Source organism: Ruditapes philippinarum, unplaced genomic scaffold (genome assembly GCF_026571515.1).
Source record: "Ruditapes philippinarum isolate M1 unplaced genomic scaffold, ASM2657151v2 ctg1187_1_1_1_1, whole genome shotgun sequence".
Lineage (NCBI taxonomy): Eukaryota > Metazoa > Mollusca > Bivalvia > Venerida > Veneridae > Ruditapes > Ruditapes philippinarum.
In genome coordinates, this window is record NW_026859078.1 from 66,525 (window position 1) to 89,241 (window position 22,717).

General features: G+C 31.7%; 1 protein-coding gene across 1 annotated transcript in view; it reads left to right on the top strand.

The window, feature by feature from the left end:
* The window catches only part of LOC132755124 (myosin-11-like), a 49,727-nt gene extending 27,251 nt beyond the window's left edge, over positions 1-22,476 (top strand). Inside the window, exons 19-27 of the mRNA XM_060745922.1 lie at positions 2,330-2,409; positions 9,239-9,391; positions 9,817-9,919; positions 11,783-11,826; positions 12,932-13,094; positions 16,147-16,182; positions 18,323-18,365; positions 19,749-19,771; positions 21,997-22,476. Coding sequence (XP_060601905.1) covers positions 2,330-2,409; positions 9,239-9,391; positions 9,817-9,919; positions 11,783-11,826; positions 12,932-13,094; positions 16,147-16,182; positions 18,323-18,365; positions 19,749-19,771; positions 21,997-22,244 — 893 coding nt within the window. The 3' untranslated portion in view covers positions 22,245-22,476. The remainder of the gene's footprint in view (positions 1-2,329; positions 2,410-9,238; positions 9,392-9,816; positions 9,920-11,782; positions 11,827-12,931; positions 13,095-16,146; positions 16,183-18,322; positions 18,366-19,748; positions 19,772-21,996) is intronic.
* The last annotated feature ends 241 nt before the right edge of the window (positions 22,477-22,717 follow it).

Below are 22,717 nucleotides of genomic sequence, written 5' to 3' on the forward strand. Positions count from 1 at the left end.
TAAGTCTTGACAAGTCACTATACTGTTGACTGCTCAAGTTTTGAATTTTTAGCTTCACTATTCTTAGAATAAGGAGAGCTATTATACACTGAGACATTGGCCTCACAGTTTGTTTAAGGTTTGCACTTTGGTTAAGGTTTGCATGCAAGTTGGTATCTCAAAAACTACTAAAAGAATTTGTTGAAACTTTACTTATGACACACTTATTTGAGAGCATAAAAGGAGGTCACTCTAACATGGATTTTAACATGGATTTTAACAGAATTATGGTCCTTTTTTAACTTAATTTTTTTTTATATTAGAGAATAGTCAAGCATGATGTCCTATCGAAAGCTCTTGTTTATGTTAAAGTTTTTTTCACTTACAATAAATTCTTTGAAATCAAAGTGGGAAAAACCCCATACAGCAGTTATTATTTGTAAGCGAGCCAGTGTTGACAACAGATAATAGATTATGAAATGAAAGCAAGTTAACATCATATAATATCTTTCACTTATAGTAATAGCATGGGGGGAAATGACTGGCTATCACTACCAAGTTATGTACACTGTTTTAACTCTTTATGTACACTGTTTTAACTCTTTATTTTCTCTGCTTGCTGTTCAATTGCTTTTATACTCAGTAAAGTTCAACTAGACTTTTGAGGTGTTTTTTTTTTTTTTTTGTAAAATCTGACTACAAAAACTATAATGATTATTTGTAAATTTGTTCACATGACCGTACTGTGTATTTGATTGACACAACCCACCTCCTTAACAAAAATTTCAATGTTTTGTAATTGCCCATGAGAACATCAGGAACAATCCAGTTATATGTATGTTCACATAAAATGTTCATGACATTTAGTTAGTTACACAGTTTTACCAATTATTCATGAGACTTTTCATTGTCTTCAAGTGCAATCAAATATACAAGTTATCACTAAATCTTGGAGGACTCACAAGGCATTAAACTTATTTTTTTTTTTATTCTGGGGGTTGGGTAAATCAACTGAATAATATTTAAGATAATTAAATCATAAATTTGATTTGTTTATACTATTGTATGCATAATTAATTTCACTAATTTGTCCATACTAAAACTATATTATAACAGTATATATTAGCAAAATTCTGGTTATTCCTTGGAACTTAGTCTAGTTGAAACACTTGCTCAGTATACTTTCTTTCTTTTTTTCCAAAATGACTTATAGTTATTATAGTCCTAAAATTAACACATTTTCATTCATAATCTTTTATATTCATATATTTATATAATGTCTGCTTATTGTTATTTGACTTTTTTTAAAGTAATGTGACAATGATTTCTATTGTTATCAAAGATTTACCAGGACAATGAAACAGTTTAATATCAGGAAACTTTCATTATTGGACTTCAGCGACATGGCCAAGGTCTTCGGCCATTAGTGTGTTAGGTTATGGGTACAAGCCCTGATTGGGGCATAGAAAAATTATTATAGATATTTGGCAACTGCAGCTTCCACATTTTCAGCTTAAAGAGATTCTTGGACAAGTTAGACAGGTGTCAATGTAATGTACGTTGGGTATCAGGTTAAGTCAGGTCATTGTATCTTCTAAATGAAACTTGCAGACATGCAAAGATATTACCCTTTGCCATTTGTATAGAATAAGGCCAATCTGCACATCTTTATGGCTTAACCAGACAAATACTGTTGGTAGTGCAATTTTTGTATTATGATATGAGAACCCCTTACCTTTAAAAGAACTGTTCCAAATTAAAAGCAAGGCCAACCTACTAAAAGTAAAGCGAACCAATTAAAATTAAGACAAACCTGCTAAAAGCAAGGCAAACCTATTAAAAGTTAGTGATAGTTATTAAAGTCTGCTGGCACTACAAATAAACTATGGTGTCAAAATGATTTAGTTGCCAGTCAATTAATATTTTCATCAATGAATGAAACATGGAATTAAATGAAAACTTGAAACTTGTTTGCCCTTTTCAAGTCAATACTTTTATTTAATTAATTTAGTATGTGTGTCTTTAGGATATAATTATATCGTCTGTTTTATTTAACTTATTAGTTCATGTTATTTTTGTGTTGGTTTTCAGGATAATATAAATTATGATAAAGAATGCATAATTATGTATTATTACCGGTACATGTTTTACCAAGTGAAAACATTTAATGTTATTTGTCTTATTGAGTTTTGAATATTTTTATTGAAATATTTGAAACTTTCGAAATGTTTGAGTAATATGTAGTACTATTTAACTTTAAGGTCATGTATATGTAATATTCAGATGTTATAATTAAACATGATGTTATATAAAAATTGATGTATGCTTTGACTTAATACAATCTGTATAGAACTGAAGACTAAAAAATCACAGCAAGAGGAGAAAATTCGCAAATCAAAGGAAAAGAAAGACAGAATGACAGGGCCTCAGGTAAAAAATATATTATATTAAAATTTTAACAATTTCATTTAATAATCTAGGATTATTGCAAAACTTTCAAATGTTTTGATTTTATTAAATAAGGGTTTTTTTTTGGTGACAGTACACTCACATATCTGGGAGTGAGGATCAACTCTGGATGTTTGACTGATAATTTTAACTTGACCTGAGGTTACATGATCAGGCCGGCCATAATTTAGTATCTGTTCTGTTAGTTTTGTACTTTTCACATCAAAAAACCCTCGCTTAAACTTTTACAGCTCTAAATTTGAAGCAGCAACTGTATTTTTATACAGAATAGAACGGTAATATTTATATATGTAGTACACCAATGTCATAGATTAATTGGTATGAAGATCAAGTTCTTGCAGTTTTATTATAAACACACAATTTGATATTAGTAACATTTGTTTAAAAAAGATTGTGTGCCTATTTTATAAAATTAAATATAATATAATATTATAATAAAGGGGATATATTGGAATAAATGTGTTGGATCAGTTTGTCAGTCAGTACGTCTGTCTGTCTCCATTGTCTCTGCTCTGTAACCCCAATACTCCCTAAAGGATTTTCTTCAAAAAATTTGTTCAAGGAAATTAGGAAATTTGTTTTATATGCTCCCCCATTTTATTATGAAAATGAACATTTCTACAAGATCATTTGATATTTTCAAGTTTTAACATACATAACTGTGTGAAGGAATAATATGTAAACAATTGCAAATAAACATAGGTACTTAAATATTTGATGTAAATAAAATAAGAATCCCTGTAATATCATAACAAATATAATTAATTGCATGTATATCATATAAAATACATTTTTATTTTTATATCAGATATATATTGAATCATTTTAGTACAAATAAACTTGAATTTGATGCATTCAAAATCTTTAAAATAAATATACTTTAACAGCCAAAGTTTTTTCTCTTTAAATGAAAGGTATCAACATTTTCACAGAGAATTTTTGTAGCCATAGAAAGGTGAAATAAAAAAATGCTGCCTTAAAAATTTTCCGTTGGCACTCCATAAACAGTAAAAAAAAATCTGACACAAATCTTAATCCAGTTTACTCAGGCCATTATGTACTTCACACCACACATCGATTGCATCATGCTTACCATATATGGCAGTAGGGAGTCTAGACACTACGTACGTCACTTGATACCTGTATACATGTAAACTGTGTAATTGATGAAGGGTTGTATACAGGTTGTTTGGAGTGTACTGAATTGGACTTAATTATTTTGGCCCTTTGGGTGTTAACCTTTTACCCCATGAGCATATTGCCAAAAATGGCCGTTTTCATTGAAAAGCCTCCTGTAACAAGTTCAAACTGCTATGAAACTATGAAAAAATGCTTCAATACTAATGAAACTTGGCACAAATGTTGACTACATCATAGCCTCTGTAACAGCATGCTCAATGGTAAATTTCCTGTTACCATGGCAACGGGGGGGACGTCTCAAAATTGCCAAAAATCACTATTTTGCATTGTTTTTTTCCATCAAAACTGATTTCAAAGTGCGACAACTTCTCAATGAATTGAGATAGAGTAAAAGGCTTTTCTGCGATCGACCTGAGGCCATTTTTAGCCGGTCACATGTCCAAAATTTTCTTGGCGATGAGGGGGACTCCGCCCCCCTTCAAACCCCCCAAACGCCGTCGAAACACGCTTATATAAGGGAAAAGGTTAAAACAGGTATTATTTATTATCTATCTGATTGAAACGGATTTGTACCTCTTTCAATCCTTCCTCAGTGTTGTTTGTTACCGTGAGACAAAGCTAGTTTATTTTATTTTTGCAACAACACAGATCACATTTACATAATAAGAAATACATAGTATAAAAAATAATATTTTCAACCATTGCTAATCTGCGATTCTTTGAGTTTCTATTGCCTGATCATTATTTTTTCATCTGCATCATTTCCCTACTAATCTTATCAACTTCAAAGACCCAATGCCGACAACAAACTCAAGGTGGGGTTACATGTCCCAAAAAAAAATGATACCGTATGTCACTCATTCAGTATCGGACGCTGTCATTGGTTAAGCACCTGCATTGCACACCTCTTCTATTGTTTGTGACAGTTTTTTGGATAGACCTGTTTAAACAAAAGAAAGTCTGTTATGAGGTCTATCTTTTGCACGTGCACAGGTCTGTTCTAGTCAGACAGACCCGGTCATGAAATACACGTGAAAAAATAGACCTGCCAATGCGCAGACAAAGAAATCATGAAATGCAATCAAAAATTAAGAATTGAAATAAAATGTAAATGATTGTCATAATGTTCAAGTCTTACAAAATCGGGACAAATTAATGTTTATTGAATGCACTAAGCAATTATTCCAGCATCCCTAAATTAAATTTTGAATAAAAAATGGATATATCAAAGTAAGGACACATTTAATATTTATTTAATCGCGTCATTTTTCAAAGTAATAGTAATAAAAGTGATTCTTCTGTCATTAATTTCATAATATAACAAAATGGACCATTCAACTGTTTAAGTTCATATCAATGAAACTATATACATATGTAGCAGTAATCACAGCATACTTATTACGATTTTAAAATTGTTAATAAAGTTATAAGTGATTTAGTATAAAAGATTTATGATGAACAATCATATTTTATTCTAGAACATTTTATAATCTGCTTTATTAAATAACTATACATTATTAGTCCTATAAAAAAGCACCTGCCACGTTCAATAACACGATGGCCGGCCTGCCTTAAAACAGGGCCAATATCTATATCACCTTTTCGGCCCCGGGCCGAAAAGTGATATAGATATAAAGCCCGCATTTGAAGTAATTTGATTGGCTAATAAAGCAGGGCCAAAAAAATGATATAGATTTCTGCAAGAAACTGGGAAATGGCAGCCATTTTGTTTTTACTCTGTCTATGTGTAGACGCCGATAGGTTGCATAAATGAAAAAATATTCTCAGTTTCTAAACATTCACAGTCTGACATTTTTGTTGTACATGTACAATATAAGTTACAAAATGTAGGTTTTCCATACAAAATGATATAATGTAGTTATTTTTACAGTTGTTCTTTGTTATAATTAAAATATGTTAGAATTAAAATAAGAAGAAATGTCTGAGGATTAAATGTGAAATATTATAAGTACATGTAGTTATTTAATAAAATTGTCAATAAATAAGTGAATTGATATTGGCCCTGTTATTTGTCCTCGGGTCAGTCGTATTGGCCCTCGGCCTTCGGCCTTGGGCCAATACGACTGCCCTCTGACAAATAACAGGGCCAATATCAAATCACTTATTTATTAACATATAATATAAAATATAGTGTCGGGTCATATATCTCACACTTGCCACCAATATACATATTAAGTCTTTTGTGGTCTGCTGGGTATTCGGACATTGCCCTTCGGACAGTTGCTCCCTCGGAAGTTTGCCCGCTTTTTGCAGTGGCAGATCTTTGCCCCTCATATCATTGGAAGGGGCGGACATTTGCCAACCCTCCCTGTTTTAAAAATGTTAAACTATTTTATTGTTTAACTGTTTGCTATCAAAATTTGTCGCCTATTGTTGAAATTTCATTGTGCTTAAATACATAAAAACTCTCATGCAAAATTGTGAAAGTCAAAATAGCATCCATAAATAAATATACTTCAATATTTTCATTGGCATACAAAAAATCTATTCACGAGATGACAAATGACAAGTTACAACAGCAAAAGGGGGGCAACTATCCGGAGGGCAAATGTCCTAGAATCTGCATTGTCTGATACGAAATACTATCAACATAATTATTCATTCTTTGAAATACCTTCTACTACAGATCTATTCACTTTATTATTGACAAATTGCACACTTAGCTTTTTAGCTCACCTGTCACAAAGTGACAGGGTGAGCTTTTGTGATCGCTTTTCGTCCGGCGTCCGTCCGTCGTCCGTCCGTCGTCCGTAAACTTTTACTTTAAATGACATCTCCTCATAAACCACTTGGCCAATCTTATCCAAACTTCACAGGAATGTTCCTTTGGTGGTCACCTTTAAAAATTGTTCAAAGAATTTAATTCCATGCAGAACTCTGGTTGCCATGGCAACCGAAAGAAAAAACTTTATATATCTTCTTTTAAAAAACCCTAAGTGCTAGAGCTTAGATATTTGGCATGAAACATTTTCTAGTGAGTGTCTACCAAGTTTGTTCAAATAAAAGCCCTGGGGTCAAAATTGGCCCCGCCCCAGGGGGTCATTGATTTTCCCTATATGTATATAGTAAAAACTTTAAAAATCTTCTTTTAAAGAACTCAAAGAGCTAGAGCTAAGATATTTAGCATCAAACATGTTCTAATAGGTGTCTACCAAGTATGTTCAAATAAAAGCCCTAGGGTCAAAATTGGCCCCGCCCCGGGGGTCATTGATTTTCCTTATATGTGTATAGCAAAAACTTAAAAAATCTTCTTTGAAAATCCCAAATGGCTAGAGTTTAGATATTAAGCATGAAACATCTTCTAGTGAGTGTCTACAAAGTTTGTTCAAATAAAAGACCTGGGGTCAAAATTGGCCCCGCCCCGGGGGTCATTGATTTTCCTTATATGTGTATAGCAAAAACTTAAAATCTTCTTTGAAAAAACCCAAATAGCTAGAGTTTAGATATTAAGCATGAAACATCTTCTAGTAAGTGTCTACAAAGTTTGTTCAAATAAAAGCCCTGGGGTCAAAACTGGCCCCGCCCCAGGGGTGTTATTGTTTTTAACTAAAAATCTTCTAATGAGCTAGAGCTTAGATGTTTAGCATGAAACATCTTCTTATGGGTGTGGGGGGGGGGCTATATACAGGTGAGCGACCTCAGGGCCATCATGGCCCTCTTGTTTGATTATTATTTTCAAGGGAAAAGCAAAATTAAATGCAAAATATCTATTGTATTTAAAAAAGCTTACCTGTATTGCGTTGTGGTAAAAACAATATTTGTGCATTACATCAAATGCTTCGGATCAGCCATTGCTCAAGCAAGTATAGTTTTACGGTGTGTAAGTTGGATATCGGCCTCGTACATCGATCTTTCTGTTTAGGAAAGACCTAGTCACGAATTTCATGAAACACCTCGAGCGCTACGCGCTCTCGGTGTCACATGAAAATTCGTGACCAGGTCTTTCCTAAACAGAAAGACCTCGTACTCGGTCGATATCCTATACATACTGACACTGATTGACAGGTTTATCAAAGGAGAATTGTCATACATTGGTTTGTATATTCCTTGACAGCTGAAGTGTGTCGGAGCAGGCATGTGTCAGGCATGTATAGTTGTAAAAGTTGTTTAAGTCTATTGTTAGATTATGTTTATTGGAAAAAATGATTTTAACTTTTTTGTTGGTTGAATTTTTGAAAATCGGGGGATTTTGATCCCACGGCGGGAGATCGGGAGACTGTTGAAAATCGGGGTTTTTTGTCCCCCGGCGGTGGATAATGGCATGTATGGTGTGTCTCAACTATAAATTCTCATAAAACTTCTTGAAGGACTTTCTTCAAACTTATCTCAAATGTTCACCTTTAAAACTAATATTAAATGGGCACATTTGTGAAAAAAATCATATAGCCTTGAGTGTAGATACTCTTTGTATTACATAGATTATCTAGATCCACTTTACCTACTTATGTTATCTGCCCACATGGCATGCATGACAGAAAAAATAAATGTCAAAAACGTCTAGCATTCAGGAGAAAAAGGAAATTAGTTTAATATGCTCTTAAGTTTGTTAAAAGTGAGGTCAAGTTACACTCATTTGAAGGTCATGTCGTAAGTCATGATTTGACATTTTATGAAGTGTTATTGTGACCAGCAAATTTTCCCATAGACTCACAGTTTTCTTTAAAGAAGAGTTTATAAATTGTAAATTTCTAAGAATTTAAGAAATGTATAAAAATTCATAATGAATGTGATGATTTGCAAGATTTCACTGAATCTACACTGTTTTTCATTGTATACTTTAAATAGTTTCCTAATAAAAATAATTATAAACTTTTTATCAAAATTAGAATGAATGGCAAGCTACTTTAATGACTCTTTATCATAATGCAGTTAATTGTAACTGGTTCAAGGTTAAAGTCAAATAAACTTTGTACTTTTGTTTTTTGTTTTGTTTTGAAGGATATCTTCTTGTTTTGCTAAGTGTTTCTTTAATATGTACTTATTATGAAGTTTAAGTATGATTTAATATACATGCATGATGAGATAGAAAATAGGATATTTACATAGTTATGTTAGCTCTATGTAATGAAACAATAAACATTGTTTATAAATTGGATAACATTATAGTATAAACATCATATTCTAAATTTGCATATCTCCTTGTACATGCTTATACAGTAACTCTCATTTCAACAGAAGAAAAGTTAAAACTCTTCAAAGCAATAGCATTTGAAGAACAAACAGATCTCAGAATGCCCCACTGTTAAGATGAAGAAAGAGATTGGTGTATTAATATGTTTTCTTTGTGTGTTTACTGGTGTTAAATGGATACATTGATCTATAATTACCACAAGTTACCGATACTGGCATCCCCTGGTGAAGATTCTTAGTCTCTTCAGAATGAGTTCCTAATGAATGAGTGAGCCTGTAAAATTGCTTTAAACACATTTTTATTCAAGATATATACATGCAGATTGTAAATTCTTTACACCAGATAAGCATTGGAATGAGAGCCGTGCGAGCCCATCTCCTTTACTTTACATTTAGCAGCTTTACATTTAGCAGCTTTACTTTAGCAGTTTTACTTTTTCATAAGCCTGTATTGAACTCTGTATTTGTGTTTTGATCGTCATTTAATATTTTCATATAGGAGAAGTTGCGTCATGATCTAAAGCAGAAGAGACATGAGGTGATATTCCAGCTGAAACATCATGGCGAGGAGACCAAGAAAATAGAGTCAGAGATCTATGTGGGCGGTTGTAAATTGAAAACTGTCCTTGATGAAAATCATAAATTAGATGAGGTAACATGCAGTTTTGTTTGTTTTCTTTTAAGTTTACCAGTGACAGAATTATTATCATAGTGCTTCATTTACATTTGTTTGATAGACACGTGCATTTTATATTAGAAATTGTGTTTGATAAAAAAGATAGACTGCAAGTACCATTGTTATTTTGGCCGTTAAAGTCACTGTTTTGTGCATTTCTATGTTTGTTGATTTTGTGATTTTGTATTGAGTTGAAGAAGAGTGTGCTTTCACTTTTGAGGAGCAGACAACACTGCTTAAAAGTATGACACTTTGACAAGTTTATAATTTTGCCTGCCAGCGTGTGACAAAAGCTGATTAAAATTTGCAGGGTTTCATGTGTACATTTATTTGGCTATATGTACATTCATTGAACTGAAATGAAATATGACAATATGTAAATACTTTATTATTTTCTGTAGGGATGTAAGGAATTCACAGCAGAAATAGATGACATACATTATCAAATGGAATATAATGAGAGACTCAAGGCAAGACTTCTGCAAGAACTCCTTAATACCAAAGGTATTCCCTAAATTTGTATATATTAGCCCCGTCATGACAAAACCAACGTAGTGCGCATACATGTGACATCCCGGCGGGATTTTAAAAAATCCCGATATTTCAACACTGATCCCGATTCCCGATATTACAGCTTGAATTCCCGATATTTAAAAAAAAAATCAACATAAAAAAAAATTAAACACAGCACCTGTATCTAAAATGTAAACAGTGCCTCCGGGCATTGATTGTTATCTGTCCATATCCTAAATTATAGCGGATTAAATGTTGAGTTGCTAATTGGCAGCAAGGTGACGTAATAAACAGTTCCAATACCCAAAGTTATTCTCACATGTTTAACTTATCACGTGTCGTGTGTCAGTCAATTGACCTCTTTTGTAATTTGGCAGTAGGTATTACACGCTACGTCATCAAAACTACCCTGTAAATTTACATGTATGAATTCGGCTCAACCTTTGATTTTCTTTGATTAGTGCCGCACTGATAAAGATAAAAGGTGAGCAGAATCATTTAAAGTGGATCATTCAAAAACCTGTTTGAGATGTCTAATTAACCTATTTTTAGTGAGTGGGTAATTTTTTTGTTTTGTTTAGGAATTACACTATCATCCAGGCAAAAATGTGGATTTAATTAACAGAACGATTCTTGTATTTATTTTGAGTCTTCTACTTATGTTACGTTATTTAACTGTCACAGTCTTATGTTCATGAATAGTTGTTGTACGTTTTCAAATAGCTTGTAGACAATTATTGAATGACTGAAAAGACAGATAATTCTTCAAACTGAAAATAATGAAATGTGAAAGTGTGACTGTTTTAGAAATAGCCTGTATGACTACACTTATTTACCGTATTTATCTTTTTATTTATTTTTTTGGTGAAATTAATTAATATTGATCAACAAAAAAAATCATAAAAAGTATAATCATTTAATGATTTTGAGGGTAATATAGATTCTTTGAACCAAATGTGCCAATCACGCATTGAAATTCGAGTCGATAAAAAATCCAGTTTTGAGCCTCAAAATCCAGCTGAAAATCCAGATTTGGCCCATTTCATTTGTCACATGTATGAGTGCGTTGACCAGCATGGATCCAAACCAGCCTGCCTATCAGTGCAGTCTGATCAGGATCCATGCTGTTCGCTTACAAACTCTATAACATCTAGAGAAACTGAAAGCGAACAGCATGGATCCTCAGATCAGACTGCATGGATACGCAGGCTGGTCTGGATCCATGCTGGTCGCAAACCCATTATGTTGGTTTTGTCGTGGCACGGATCAATTATTAAATCATTGTAATTTTAGATAGGGTTCAAAATAAGTATTATTACCCATAGTTAAACTGGTTATCTAACTTTGTGTAAAATGGTTTTAACTAAAAAAGGGCTCAACTGAGGTTTTTTTTAACATGGCAGCAATGGAAAATATATTTTCAAGATTAATGTATCATTTGATATAGGTCTATAATAACAATAACTTGTGCCAAAAATTTAGATCATTTGCTTACTCTGTTTTTCCAAAATGATTATACTAATTGTGAAAGATTATCCTAAATTGAAGAGCATTGCAACACTTTTTACTCAATCGGATTGAGATTTGCACAAAAATACAATTTTCAAATTACTTCTGAGGATATTTCTAAATTATCCTTTACATTTCTTTCTATTTTAAGTGCCCCTAGTGATCTATGTAAGAAATTCAAATTTTATGATTTTCGTTTTTTTATCTCAGTGAAGTTTCTTTAACGATGAATTTTAAACTTAATTCCTCGGGAAACATAAAAGTTAAAGCTGACATTTGGGTGTAGACTATAGCTGTGTTTAAATAACAAATGAATTTTAAATCCATATAATGTCTGACTTACAGGTGTGTTAGAAAAGACATGGCAGGAGGACCAAGACACACAGCAGGTATGTCTACTTGTTATAGATTTGATTCATATTTTGTAGGACTACTCAATTCTCAAATACTGCCTCCATGGTCGAGGGGTTAGAGTCAATGACTTCTAATCCAGTTACCTCTAGCGTGGGTTCGATCCCTGGGAAATGCTTTGGTAGTTTAGCGCGGAGGAAGGTAGTCTAGTACTGGTGTAACTCTCCAGGAACGAAGGTAAGGAAACTACCCGCCTATATACCTAAAATACTGTTGGGAAAAGGCGTAAAATGAAACAAACAAACCAACAAAACAATTCTCAAATGATTATTAGTGGTGTACTTGCTGTCTTTGGTTTATACAGAATTTATTTTAGTTTGTGTTAGAAGCTATGAGCTTATAGTCACACTTTCAAATCCGTTCCTGGAATTAACCAGTACTGAGCAATGTGTGCAAAGTTTCTTACTCTAGGAAACATCGACTTGCCCCTGACTGGGTTTGAATCCATGCGGCTAGCAATCATTAGATTACTAGTCCAACATGTTAACCACTCATCCATGCCACCACTTTCCTTCTCCAGCAGTTAAGTTTTAAAGTTGTCATATGACCTTTTGAAAAACAAAACAATACAAAAATGCCTTTAGCAGTGAGTTAATGTCAAAGAAATGTGGTAATTTTATGAAGACAGTTTGTCTTATGTAATTGTTAGATACTTAATAAGAACAGATCAAATGATTTAATAGACTCAAAGGGGGGACATAAGAGCATCTGTAGCTGTTTAAAGCATTTATATTTTGTTGCTGACCTACTTTTTGTAGACAAACATAGTGATTTTCAAGATAGAACTGAATGGTTAAATAAGCACTATTGAGCACAGTTAATGCAAAATAAACTGTGATTAAGGCATTCTCATTGAATGAAAAAGTAGGGCATAGACTAAAACTTTTAACCCAAATTGGCCTAGCAGTTGAATTCATAAACACTTTAATGTTCCCTCTTTATGACGTTGTTACAGACAAGGACATTACTTTTGTCTGTTATACACTTACAATGAATGCTAAGATTCTCAACCCAAATATCTTGAATTGTTTATCCAAACTTTCATTTGTAATAATAGAACTGACCTTAGTGTTTATTTTGTAGAAATTTACAGACAGAGATCAAGGTGTTGTAGATGAGCTGGGTAATTTGCTGGACAGGACATCAAAACGAGAGGAGAAAATATCGCACATAACCAGCCAGCTTGAGGTGGAGCTAGGTTATCTGACCTCATTCCTGGACAACCTTGCTAGTAGGAGGCCAAAAGGTAAGATTATCTATTTTTTGTCTCACTCATAAGAGGTCACAGTCACTTTGATATTGTGTTGTAAAATTTACTGTTTAACTGTTTAACTTTTTCAAACAAATGAATTAAAGATTGTTTTAATTGTTTAGGGCTTGTCTTACAGTCTAACAATGAAAAGAATAATTTAGAAGACTTATCTTGAAAATTATTGAAAAATGGAAAAACAAACAAACTTCTTGTATGCATGAAAGAAGCTATGTATTGAAATCATAAGACGCCTGTCTGGTCATGCCAGTTTCCCCTCAGGTTTCTTCACAGCCTAAAACACCTGTCCTTCATACTTGAGTCTTTATGTTGAACAGTACGAACCTTGTGATTAGATTTGACAGAATAGCTCTCTAACTTAAATATAGACAGATAATCATGCATGGTATTAGATAATTAGAATGTTAATAAGTGTTTTATTTGCTTATTAATGATAAAAAATTATAATTGAATTGTCTTCATTTTCTTAATGGTTAACTAGATAAAGAGGATCCAAATTGAGTGGTTGTTCTAAATAAACCTAGATCATCTACGATATACTTAAATATAGTAAGGTCAATCGGGATCCATAAAATTGACTGGTTTTAGGAGGGATTCTAAATAAGGCAATGTTTTGTAAATGAGGTGTAAACTGAACATATTGTTTGATCTACAGTCATTAAAGCAGAAACCAATATCACTGTTGTAAATTTTGTACTTCAAATTTCATTTTTGGTAATTTTGTTGTTTAAAATAATTTTCAGCCAAATCAATTTAGAGCAACATTATAAAAGACCAAAAAATAAAATAAGAGGGACCTAAACAGAGATTACACATAGTAAATTGTAAGGTGTAAACATTTTGTTTAAGAATTTTAGATTGGTTTTGCTGAAAGCACCAATGATATAAAAGGTCACTCACTTTGAAACAAACGCAGAAGTTTTGCACATTTTTTGTTTCCACCAAAATCTAATACAGTCATTGGACAGTTCTTAAAGTATTTGATAGAAGAAAAATGTTTTCTTTAATTCTACATAACAAATTAGACCTGTTAATTTCAGGAGTACCATTTGATCTTTTGTTTTTATTAAGTGTTTGAAAATAATCTATAACCTTATTCGCTCATGATAATTAAATGATCTTTACTTTTTCACCTATGATAATATTAAGCAGAGGGCTGCTTGGCTATGCTGTTTTAACCCTTTTACCCCATGAGTATTTGGGAATAAAGGGCCTTTTCATGTAAGCCTACTGAACATTTTAAAACCTATAAAACTTGGAAAACTGCTTCAATAGATAAATGAATACTTTTATCACAAATTGTAATCTGGTCCATATTGTTTGTTAATTTTTTAAATTTTTGTTAATGGCAAGAGGGGGAAATATTTCAAATTTGCCTTAAAAATCACTATTTTGCCTCTATTTTTCATAAAAATTTATTTCAAAGGCTGCAAACTTTTAAGAAATTAAGATTTAGCAGTAAAAGGAGCCCATCTCAGCATTGGCTTTAAATTATTATTATAATGCTGAGTCCTTTTACCCTCATACAAGCCAAAAACGCACTTGGCTGAACTCTGCCCCCCTTTCAAAAAAAAAATGGTCGCAATTTTGGGCCCCAACCACTGTGTATCGTTTGAGAATGGTGCCGAAAAAGTTGCCCAAATTTTCGCGCAACCCCTCCAAACGATACATTATGGGGGTGCCAAAGGGGAATTTTGCCCACTTATTTGGGGGGCTTTAAAAGGGGGGGGGCAAGTCCCTTGCCGTAAATTTGTGGACTTGGTTAAAGGTCAAAATCACCTCAGTTTCGATCATAATAACGTGTAAAAGTCAAAGAGCTCTTTCCATCTCAATTGGAACAGCATTTAAATAAATTTTGATGGGAAATTCATTCGAGGATAAAATGATTTTTCAAATTTTGAGACTGTCGTTCTTCCAAAATTTGGTATAAAAATTTAATGAAATGAAGAGCCAAAAGGCAATGGTCCAGTAAAACATTTTCAAATTATGATTATATTAAATTTCTATAAAGTTTAACTAGATCATTTTAACTTTTAAAGAGACAAAACATTTTCAACTGAAAACGGCAATTTTGTACCAAATATGTCATGTTTGGAAAAGGGTTAAATCAAAAAAAAAGAATCCTTTGTGTAAAAAATTAAAGGAAAATATTTTTGTAAAATTACATGCAAACAGGGAAACATAAGAAACATGTAAGATTTTGACACCCCTATAAATTATGCATGTTCCATACTACCAGCCATTGTCTATATACATGTACTATACATATTATGTACTGTCTTTACCTAGCATGAATATAGAAATTATATCTCTCTGGACATAGAACTTTGATTTATATAACTGTATATATGGTAATCATTCAAGCATGCTCAATTATCATAAAATTTTCTTATTTTGCTCTTTTATGAGACAACAAATAATAAATAGTAGATAAATGTCGTAACAATTATGTAATAGAAATATCAACAGTGTCTGTCTTTCTGTCTGTCGGTCTGCCTGAAGCCCTTTCTTACTATAAAACATATTAAAAGGTTCCAATTCCCCACCCCGTCTTAGGAACTTTGGATAATCTTTCCTGTAAAAAGGCTTTCCAGCATACTTTTTAGCTTAAGTAACCATGGTTGATGGTTCTGCTCTGCCAGGTACCAGCTCATGCCTGAAATAGTGAATGGAGAGTAACCAGAGGTCTTTCTCTACCAAGAAAGCTTGAAAGTCGCCATTTAACCTTAATGATGTCAGTGTGACTTTGAACCCAACCAAAAATAAAAATATACAAACAAAAATTATGAATTGTGTTGAATTTGATCAAAGTTCATTTGATTGGAGTTGAAATGAGGAGAGCAATCATTTATCATATACATTGTATAATTATATTTATACTGAAACAACATTCAATGTGAAAACATGTATATATTAATCACTCACTACTTGATCATATCAGAATATGAGTATTCATGATATTGTCCTCCAAACTTAATTTATTGTCAATTTTATTGCATGTTGTTAAAATATCTACATCTCTATTTAGACTCGTATTTGAGTCAGTGTCGTACCCCAACTCCAGGTAAATTTAGTCAGAATTATAACCATTTTATACCTTTCTTTATTTCTTGAGCACAATTATTTCATCATTTTGCACCAACTCTAATTTAAAAGTTCAATGTAACACTATCTAAGCTTGGTCTTCAAGTTTTTTAGTTATAACAGTGTTGTATTAAACTCTCGCTTTCATCCTGTAATTATCTAACTTCCTTATGAAAATATTATTGTATAGGTGAATTATGATAACATGGCATTTAAGTATAGGTTAAAGTTTATTAGTACATATTTACAAAACTAAATTTTGTCAGGTGTGACAATTTTGTAAATACGTACTAATAATTTTAACCATCTTAGTGTTTTAAATTATTTTGATAAACAGTCAATTTACTAGACTGATTCACAGTTTGCCGATTTACCAAAGTAAATGTGTTACAATTTATTTGAAATACTGCAATCCTATTGGACAAAAATAATTTCAAACACTAAGAAGATATAAAGGGACAATTGGTTATTTGGTTAGAGTATCACATGTACAGGGAAACATTTTACATTACATATTTTCTAATAATTTATTATAACTTAAAATAACAGGAGTTTTTTTTTTACCGGAGATAATTCTTATTGATAAAAATGTTACCTCATAAATATTTGTTAAAATAGTATTCTGAGGTTTCTTATATTTATTGATTAAAAGGTATCAAACAAACATGTTTATATATTCTTTATTGACTATCATGTTATCATTAAAGTTAAGTACCTAAACACCGTAATAATTTCTTTTAATCAATTGGGATTGGGTAATCAATTGGATTTTTTCATATATGTCACGTTTATTATCATAAATTAGTGGCTTTGAATAGTAGCATTTGGGGCATATCATTATTAAATTGTAGAAAATAAACATACAATTTTATACAATTTTTTTTTTCATTGGAACTTCATCATAGTCATGGACTTACTTAAATTTCTAACTTTTTTTGGTTTCATAAGGTGAAAGATGAATAATCAAGTTATTTAAAACTGACCTTAGGAATACAAGCTTTTATATCTTGACTATCCAACCTTTAGTTGGCTTGGCAATCTAGTTTTAAATTCAGTTCATTAAATTTTAATTTCTATTTGATAAATATTCTTATTTCCTTCTATTCATCAATATTCATATTTAAATAACAGTTTTATATCAAAGTTAAGAATGAATGTTAAATTTTAATAACAGTTAACTATATAGAATAGGAGCTAATTAATTTTACAACATCATCAGCACATTCATTAATTTTGTAATGTTAAGAATGAATGTTAAATTTTAATAACAGTTAACTATATAGAATAGGAGCTCATTAATTTTACAACATCATCAGCACATTCATTAATTTTGTAATGTAAATATTTATTCTATATAGTGTACATTTCAGAAAGTACTGCTTTGAGAAATATAAAATCTTATGACATTCTATCTGCTTATACTCTTTACTGTATAATTTCTAATTTGTGTTATGTTATAAATCTTTTAACCTGCTGGAATCGAAAGTAATAAGGCTTTGAAGTGGGTATTATAGAGTCAGGCCAGCCCACACCTCTTTGATAATGGATATTTTCAAAAAGTTAATTTAAAAAGCTGGTCAAGTCAATTTATCAAATTCAGCAGTTTAAGAGATAATGTAGACTATATATTATGTTGTAAAGCCCAACTGATGATAGTTTGCTTAAAAGTTTATTAATAATAAACCGTATTATCTATATGTTAACTATAATTAAATGGCATTATTGACAAAATGCGTGGGTTAAAATATAGTTTAGAACCAGACATGCTTTAGTTAAAATATCTTTACAGTCTTTAATACCAGACTTTATAATTATGACTCAGTTCAATTTGGGAATTTTGATTAAAACAAAACATGAAGATCTGAAATTTAGATGACTTATTAATTGTAGATTGGGCAAAAGGGGAAAGCATTTTCCGGGTTACTTCTACAATAGAATGGTTTATTATTAATAGACTCTTTGAATTATTTGTTAACCAATTAAGCATGTAGGTGTTGTTATATGATTGTGCCAACAATGGCAGGGGTATACAGCATGATTTTCACATGATGATCACATTACACATGTTCCTACCTACTATCTATCATAATGACCATTTTGTTCTATCTAACCACTAACAGGAACCCCTAGCACTGCTGCTGGGAAAAAACCATTGAGTTTCAGGTAACATTCACCATTTACTTCACTTGTTTTTTTCTTGCATGAATTTTGTTTGTTTTAAAGAGAATTCCCCACCATTTTAGCTTTTTTTAGCAGAAGGTGCTCAGAGGAGAGCATATTTGTGATCATTTGATGTCTGCATCCTGCTGTTATTTGTCATTTTCCACAATTTCATTAATTAGATATTAGATTTGTTATATATTGGAATATATTACTACTTATGATCGGCTTTTCTAAATCCAAAAGAGCTATAAGATATTTGGTTTGTAGCATTGTCTTGTTCACCATCTTCAAAAGTTTTGTAAAACATATTGGCTCATGATAGCATTCTTCTCTATAAACTCAGGTGAGTGATGTTAGACCCACTTGGGATTTTTGTATTATGGAAAGAAAAAGAATAATAACTTTTGTATTGATTCACATGTTTCTGTATTAGTTATATTAAAACTGAACAAATACATGTATATGAAGTTTTCAGTACAAATAGAGTTTTTTTATGAACTATTTAATGATTATGATTTAAATTTGACAAAACTTGCAAGTTATTGTATACTTCGATGTGTTGATAATAAGTTTTTCTGTAAAACATATATTGGGATTTTATTGTCCAAATTCATAATGTTGCATTAAGATTTATTTAAATTTATTTAATTTAAGTCATTTCAACTCTTATTTGAAATGTATGATGAGATTTGTTATGAAAAGAAATGAGCCGTGTCATGACAAAACCAACATAATAGGTTGGTGACCAGCATGGATCCAGACCAGCCTGCGCATCCATGCAGTCTGATCAGGATCCATGCTGTTCGCTATCAGTTTCTCTACTTGTAATAGAGTTGGTAAGCGAACAGCATGGATCCTGATCAGACTGCGTGGATGCGCAGGCTGGTCTGGATCCATGCTGGTCGCCAACGTACTATGTTGGTTTTGTTACGCGGCTCAAATGTAATTTCTTTGTTGGCTGTTTCATGAAGGATGGGAATCAATATCAACACACTTTTTGTTGTGAACAAAATTGCAATAATAAGTATAATTTCATGACTTTTTAAAACTATATGTTTTTTTTATTGAGCTTTTGTCAACATGTCCTTACTGGTCTGTGTTTGAAGCTATTTATACATAAATTTTATTAATCAGTCTGTGGAATTCTTTAATATACCATAATAATTATTGTTCTGTGACACATAAGAAACATTACAATTTAATTGACCATAAGACTTAAGTAGACTTAATTTTTAACTGATATTTAGATGCATGATAAATAAAATGTTATTAAAAAATTTTAAATTCCTACAGAAAGAGTTCATAAACTTTCCAACACTCAAAATATTGTGAACATCTATGTTTCAAGTAAACATTTTTAAGGGATAGTCTTGAACTTTTTAGGTTAAGAATTTCAGTGGATGAGGGTAAGATATGCTAGGTCTATATAGATTATGTGACATATTTCTAGCTAGATTATAATTATTCCAGGCAAGACTTTATTAGGTATTGCAATAGGAAAGCCAAAATCTTACATATTTGAAATTTGAGCCGTGTCATGACAAAACCAACATAATGGGTTTGCGACCAGCATGGATCCAGACCAGCCTGCGCATCCACACAGTCTGATCAGGATCCATGCTGTTCACTTTTAAACCTTTTAACAAGTAGAGAAACTGATAGCAAACAGCATGGATCCTGATCAGACTGCGCGGATGCGCAGGCTGGTCTGAATCCATGCTGGTCCCAAAAGCACTATGTTGGTTTTGTCGTGACGCGGCTCATTTAGTTAAATTTTGTAAATTTCATTGAGAATTGAGTTATTCATTCAACCACATTGCAGGATTATGAAAATTCATTTTGGATTATTACCATTCTGCATGGTTGTCGTGGAGACAAGAGTGAAAGTAAATTCATGGGAAAAAGTATGAGAAAACTGAAAATTGCACTCTTGCAAACAACTCTATTTGAGTCCACAATATGTGTTATAGATTTTTTGAAAGATTTAATACAGTGTAAATGGTAAATTGACTAAATTCTGACATTTTTTTCCTGACAAATAAAGACCTTATTATATACAAATGTGACTTTTGTTCAAACATTATTCTAAACTTTACCTTTAAATGTATTGGTGTTTTGGTTATTTATTATAAAGAAAATTTTGGTGATGGTATTTCTTCTTTAAGAAGTAATCAGTGTGCAGATTTATGAATGTATAAGAATTAGTTTTACATGAATTGGTGTTTTGTTATACAGTATTTCATTTATTTTCAAGGAGACCTTATTACAATTGATAAAAGTTTCAACTTTGTGGACATTATACTTAAATATGATATACTTTTGTTTACATGTGTATTTGAGTTCTTTGCAGCAATTCATTGCTGTCTAACACAAGATTAGCTAATATTATACTATATATCATTTTGAGGACCTTTAAAGATCCTGTAATATGTTATAATCACAGTGTTAAACCACACTGAGTGAAAATATATTATATATTGTACATAATTATGCAAATAAAACAATTTTCAAACATCGAAAAATATGTAAAATATGTGCTGTAAATATTTGTGCATATTATATGTAATCATTAGAATATATGCATTCATTTCTTATTGTAAAATTTGACACTATTACCTCCCTTTATTTTCATGAAATTTTAAATTCGGTAATATCTTTATATATATATTGCTTTTTGGAACCTACAATATTGATAAATCTTTATTTGAGCATCATTTTTATGATTTAAAACCATAAAAAATTGTGTTACAGGATCTTTAATTGAGAAGAATCAGTATAATAATATTACTGAGTATTATTATGATGTAATCAAAATGATCACTTAATTGTATTTTTCCATGTATAGCTGTGCTTTATCTGGGTATAGTAGAATGGTAATGTTCATCTAGTTTATTCTCAGAGCATATAGGAAAGAAACAACATCATTGAAAACCTAATATGAGCCGTGTCATGACGAAACCAACATAGTGGGTTTGGGACCAGCATGGATCCAGACCAGCCTGCGCATCCGCGCAGTCTGATCAGGATCCATGCTGTTCGCTTACAAACCCTATAACAAGTAGAGAAACTGATAGCGAACAGCATGGATCCTGATCAGACTGTGCGGATGCGCAGGCTGGTCTGGATCCATGCTGGTCGCAAACCCATTATGTTGGTTTTGTCATGACGCGGCTCATATATTTGATACTTTAATTATTAATACTTTATTCCCATAACGTTATCTTTTTGTAGAGAAGTATTCATTTTTTCTGACATTGCTGTCAAAGAAAAATGATATATGAAAATAATTTTTGATTAGATCAGTTAAGTACTAGTAATGCAATAATCATTACTTTAAATTTTTACTTTTAACATTGCTTTAATAAATTACATTAATACATTTACTTACAATATTTTGCATAACATTTTCATTTAAAAAAAAAAAAGATATACATTTTCGATAATTTCAAAGATATCAGCCATCAAATTGTCACCTCTTTAAACTTTGTTAATTAAGTTATGATCAAACTGATATGCTTTTCATAAAATGTATACTCTTAATATGTCCCAAAAAAACTCTTCCAAAATGAGTCCTATAATTATGTAAGTATTTAAGAAAAAGAGTTCAACATTTTTTTCTGTGTTTTTGTAGACTCCCGGGGAAGCAGCCGACTTTCGAGTCGGGAAGGCGGTCTCAGTCGACTCAGCACCCGAAGTCAAACCTTGCTGGACATGGTCAACGAGGCAAACAAGGCAGAGAGTCATAAATCTTCAAGACCAACTACATCTAAAAGTATTCGAAGTACAAGAAGTGCAAAAAGTGTCGTCATTGCAGAAGAAGTAACAGAAATTCAAACTGGCCCAAATGCTGTAACAAAATCTTTAACAAAGTTATCTTAAGCTGACAGCCCTTCAGACAATTATATGTTATGATTTATTATTTAAATCATATATTTTAATCTGTCAGTGGGACAAAGGAAATTGAATAACTTTTTAAGTATAATAGTATTATTTATGTAAAATTCCACTTCTTAAAATTGAAAGCACTGTATATTTGTCTTGCATTTAAATGATTTTAGTTTCCTTGACTGTGATATTCTTCTTTTTTTTTTAAATAAATTTTATGAAGAAATGCCTATGTTTTCTTGAATATTAATTGGGAAAGGAATCTAAAAAACATGCAACTTTCTGAATATGGAACGAGTCCATTGAGAACAGTAAAAACAGAAATGAATTAGTGAAATTCTTGGGCTCATGGAAGTGTGCAATGAAGTGTCCAATACCTGGCCTATCTATGACTTCCGTGGTGGTCCAGAAATGCTTTTGTTTTTATTTCTCAGAAGATTTTTATTTTTGATGTACTCTTATTGTTT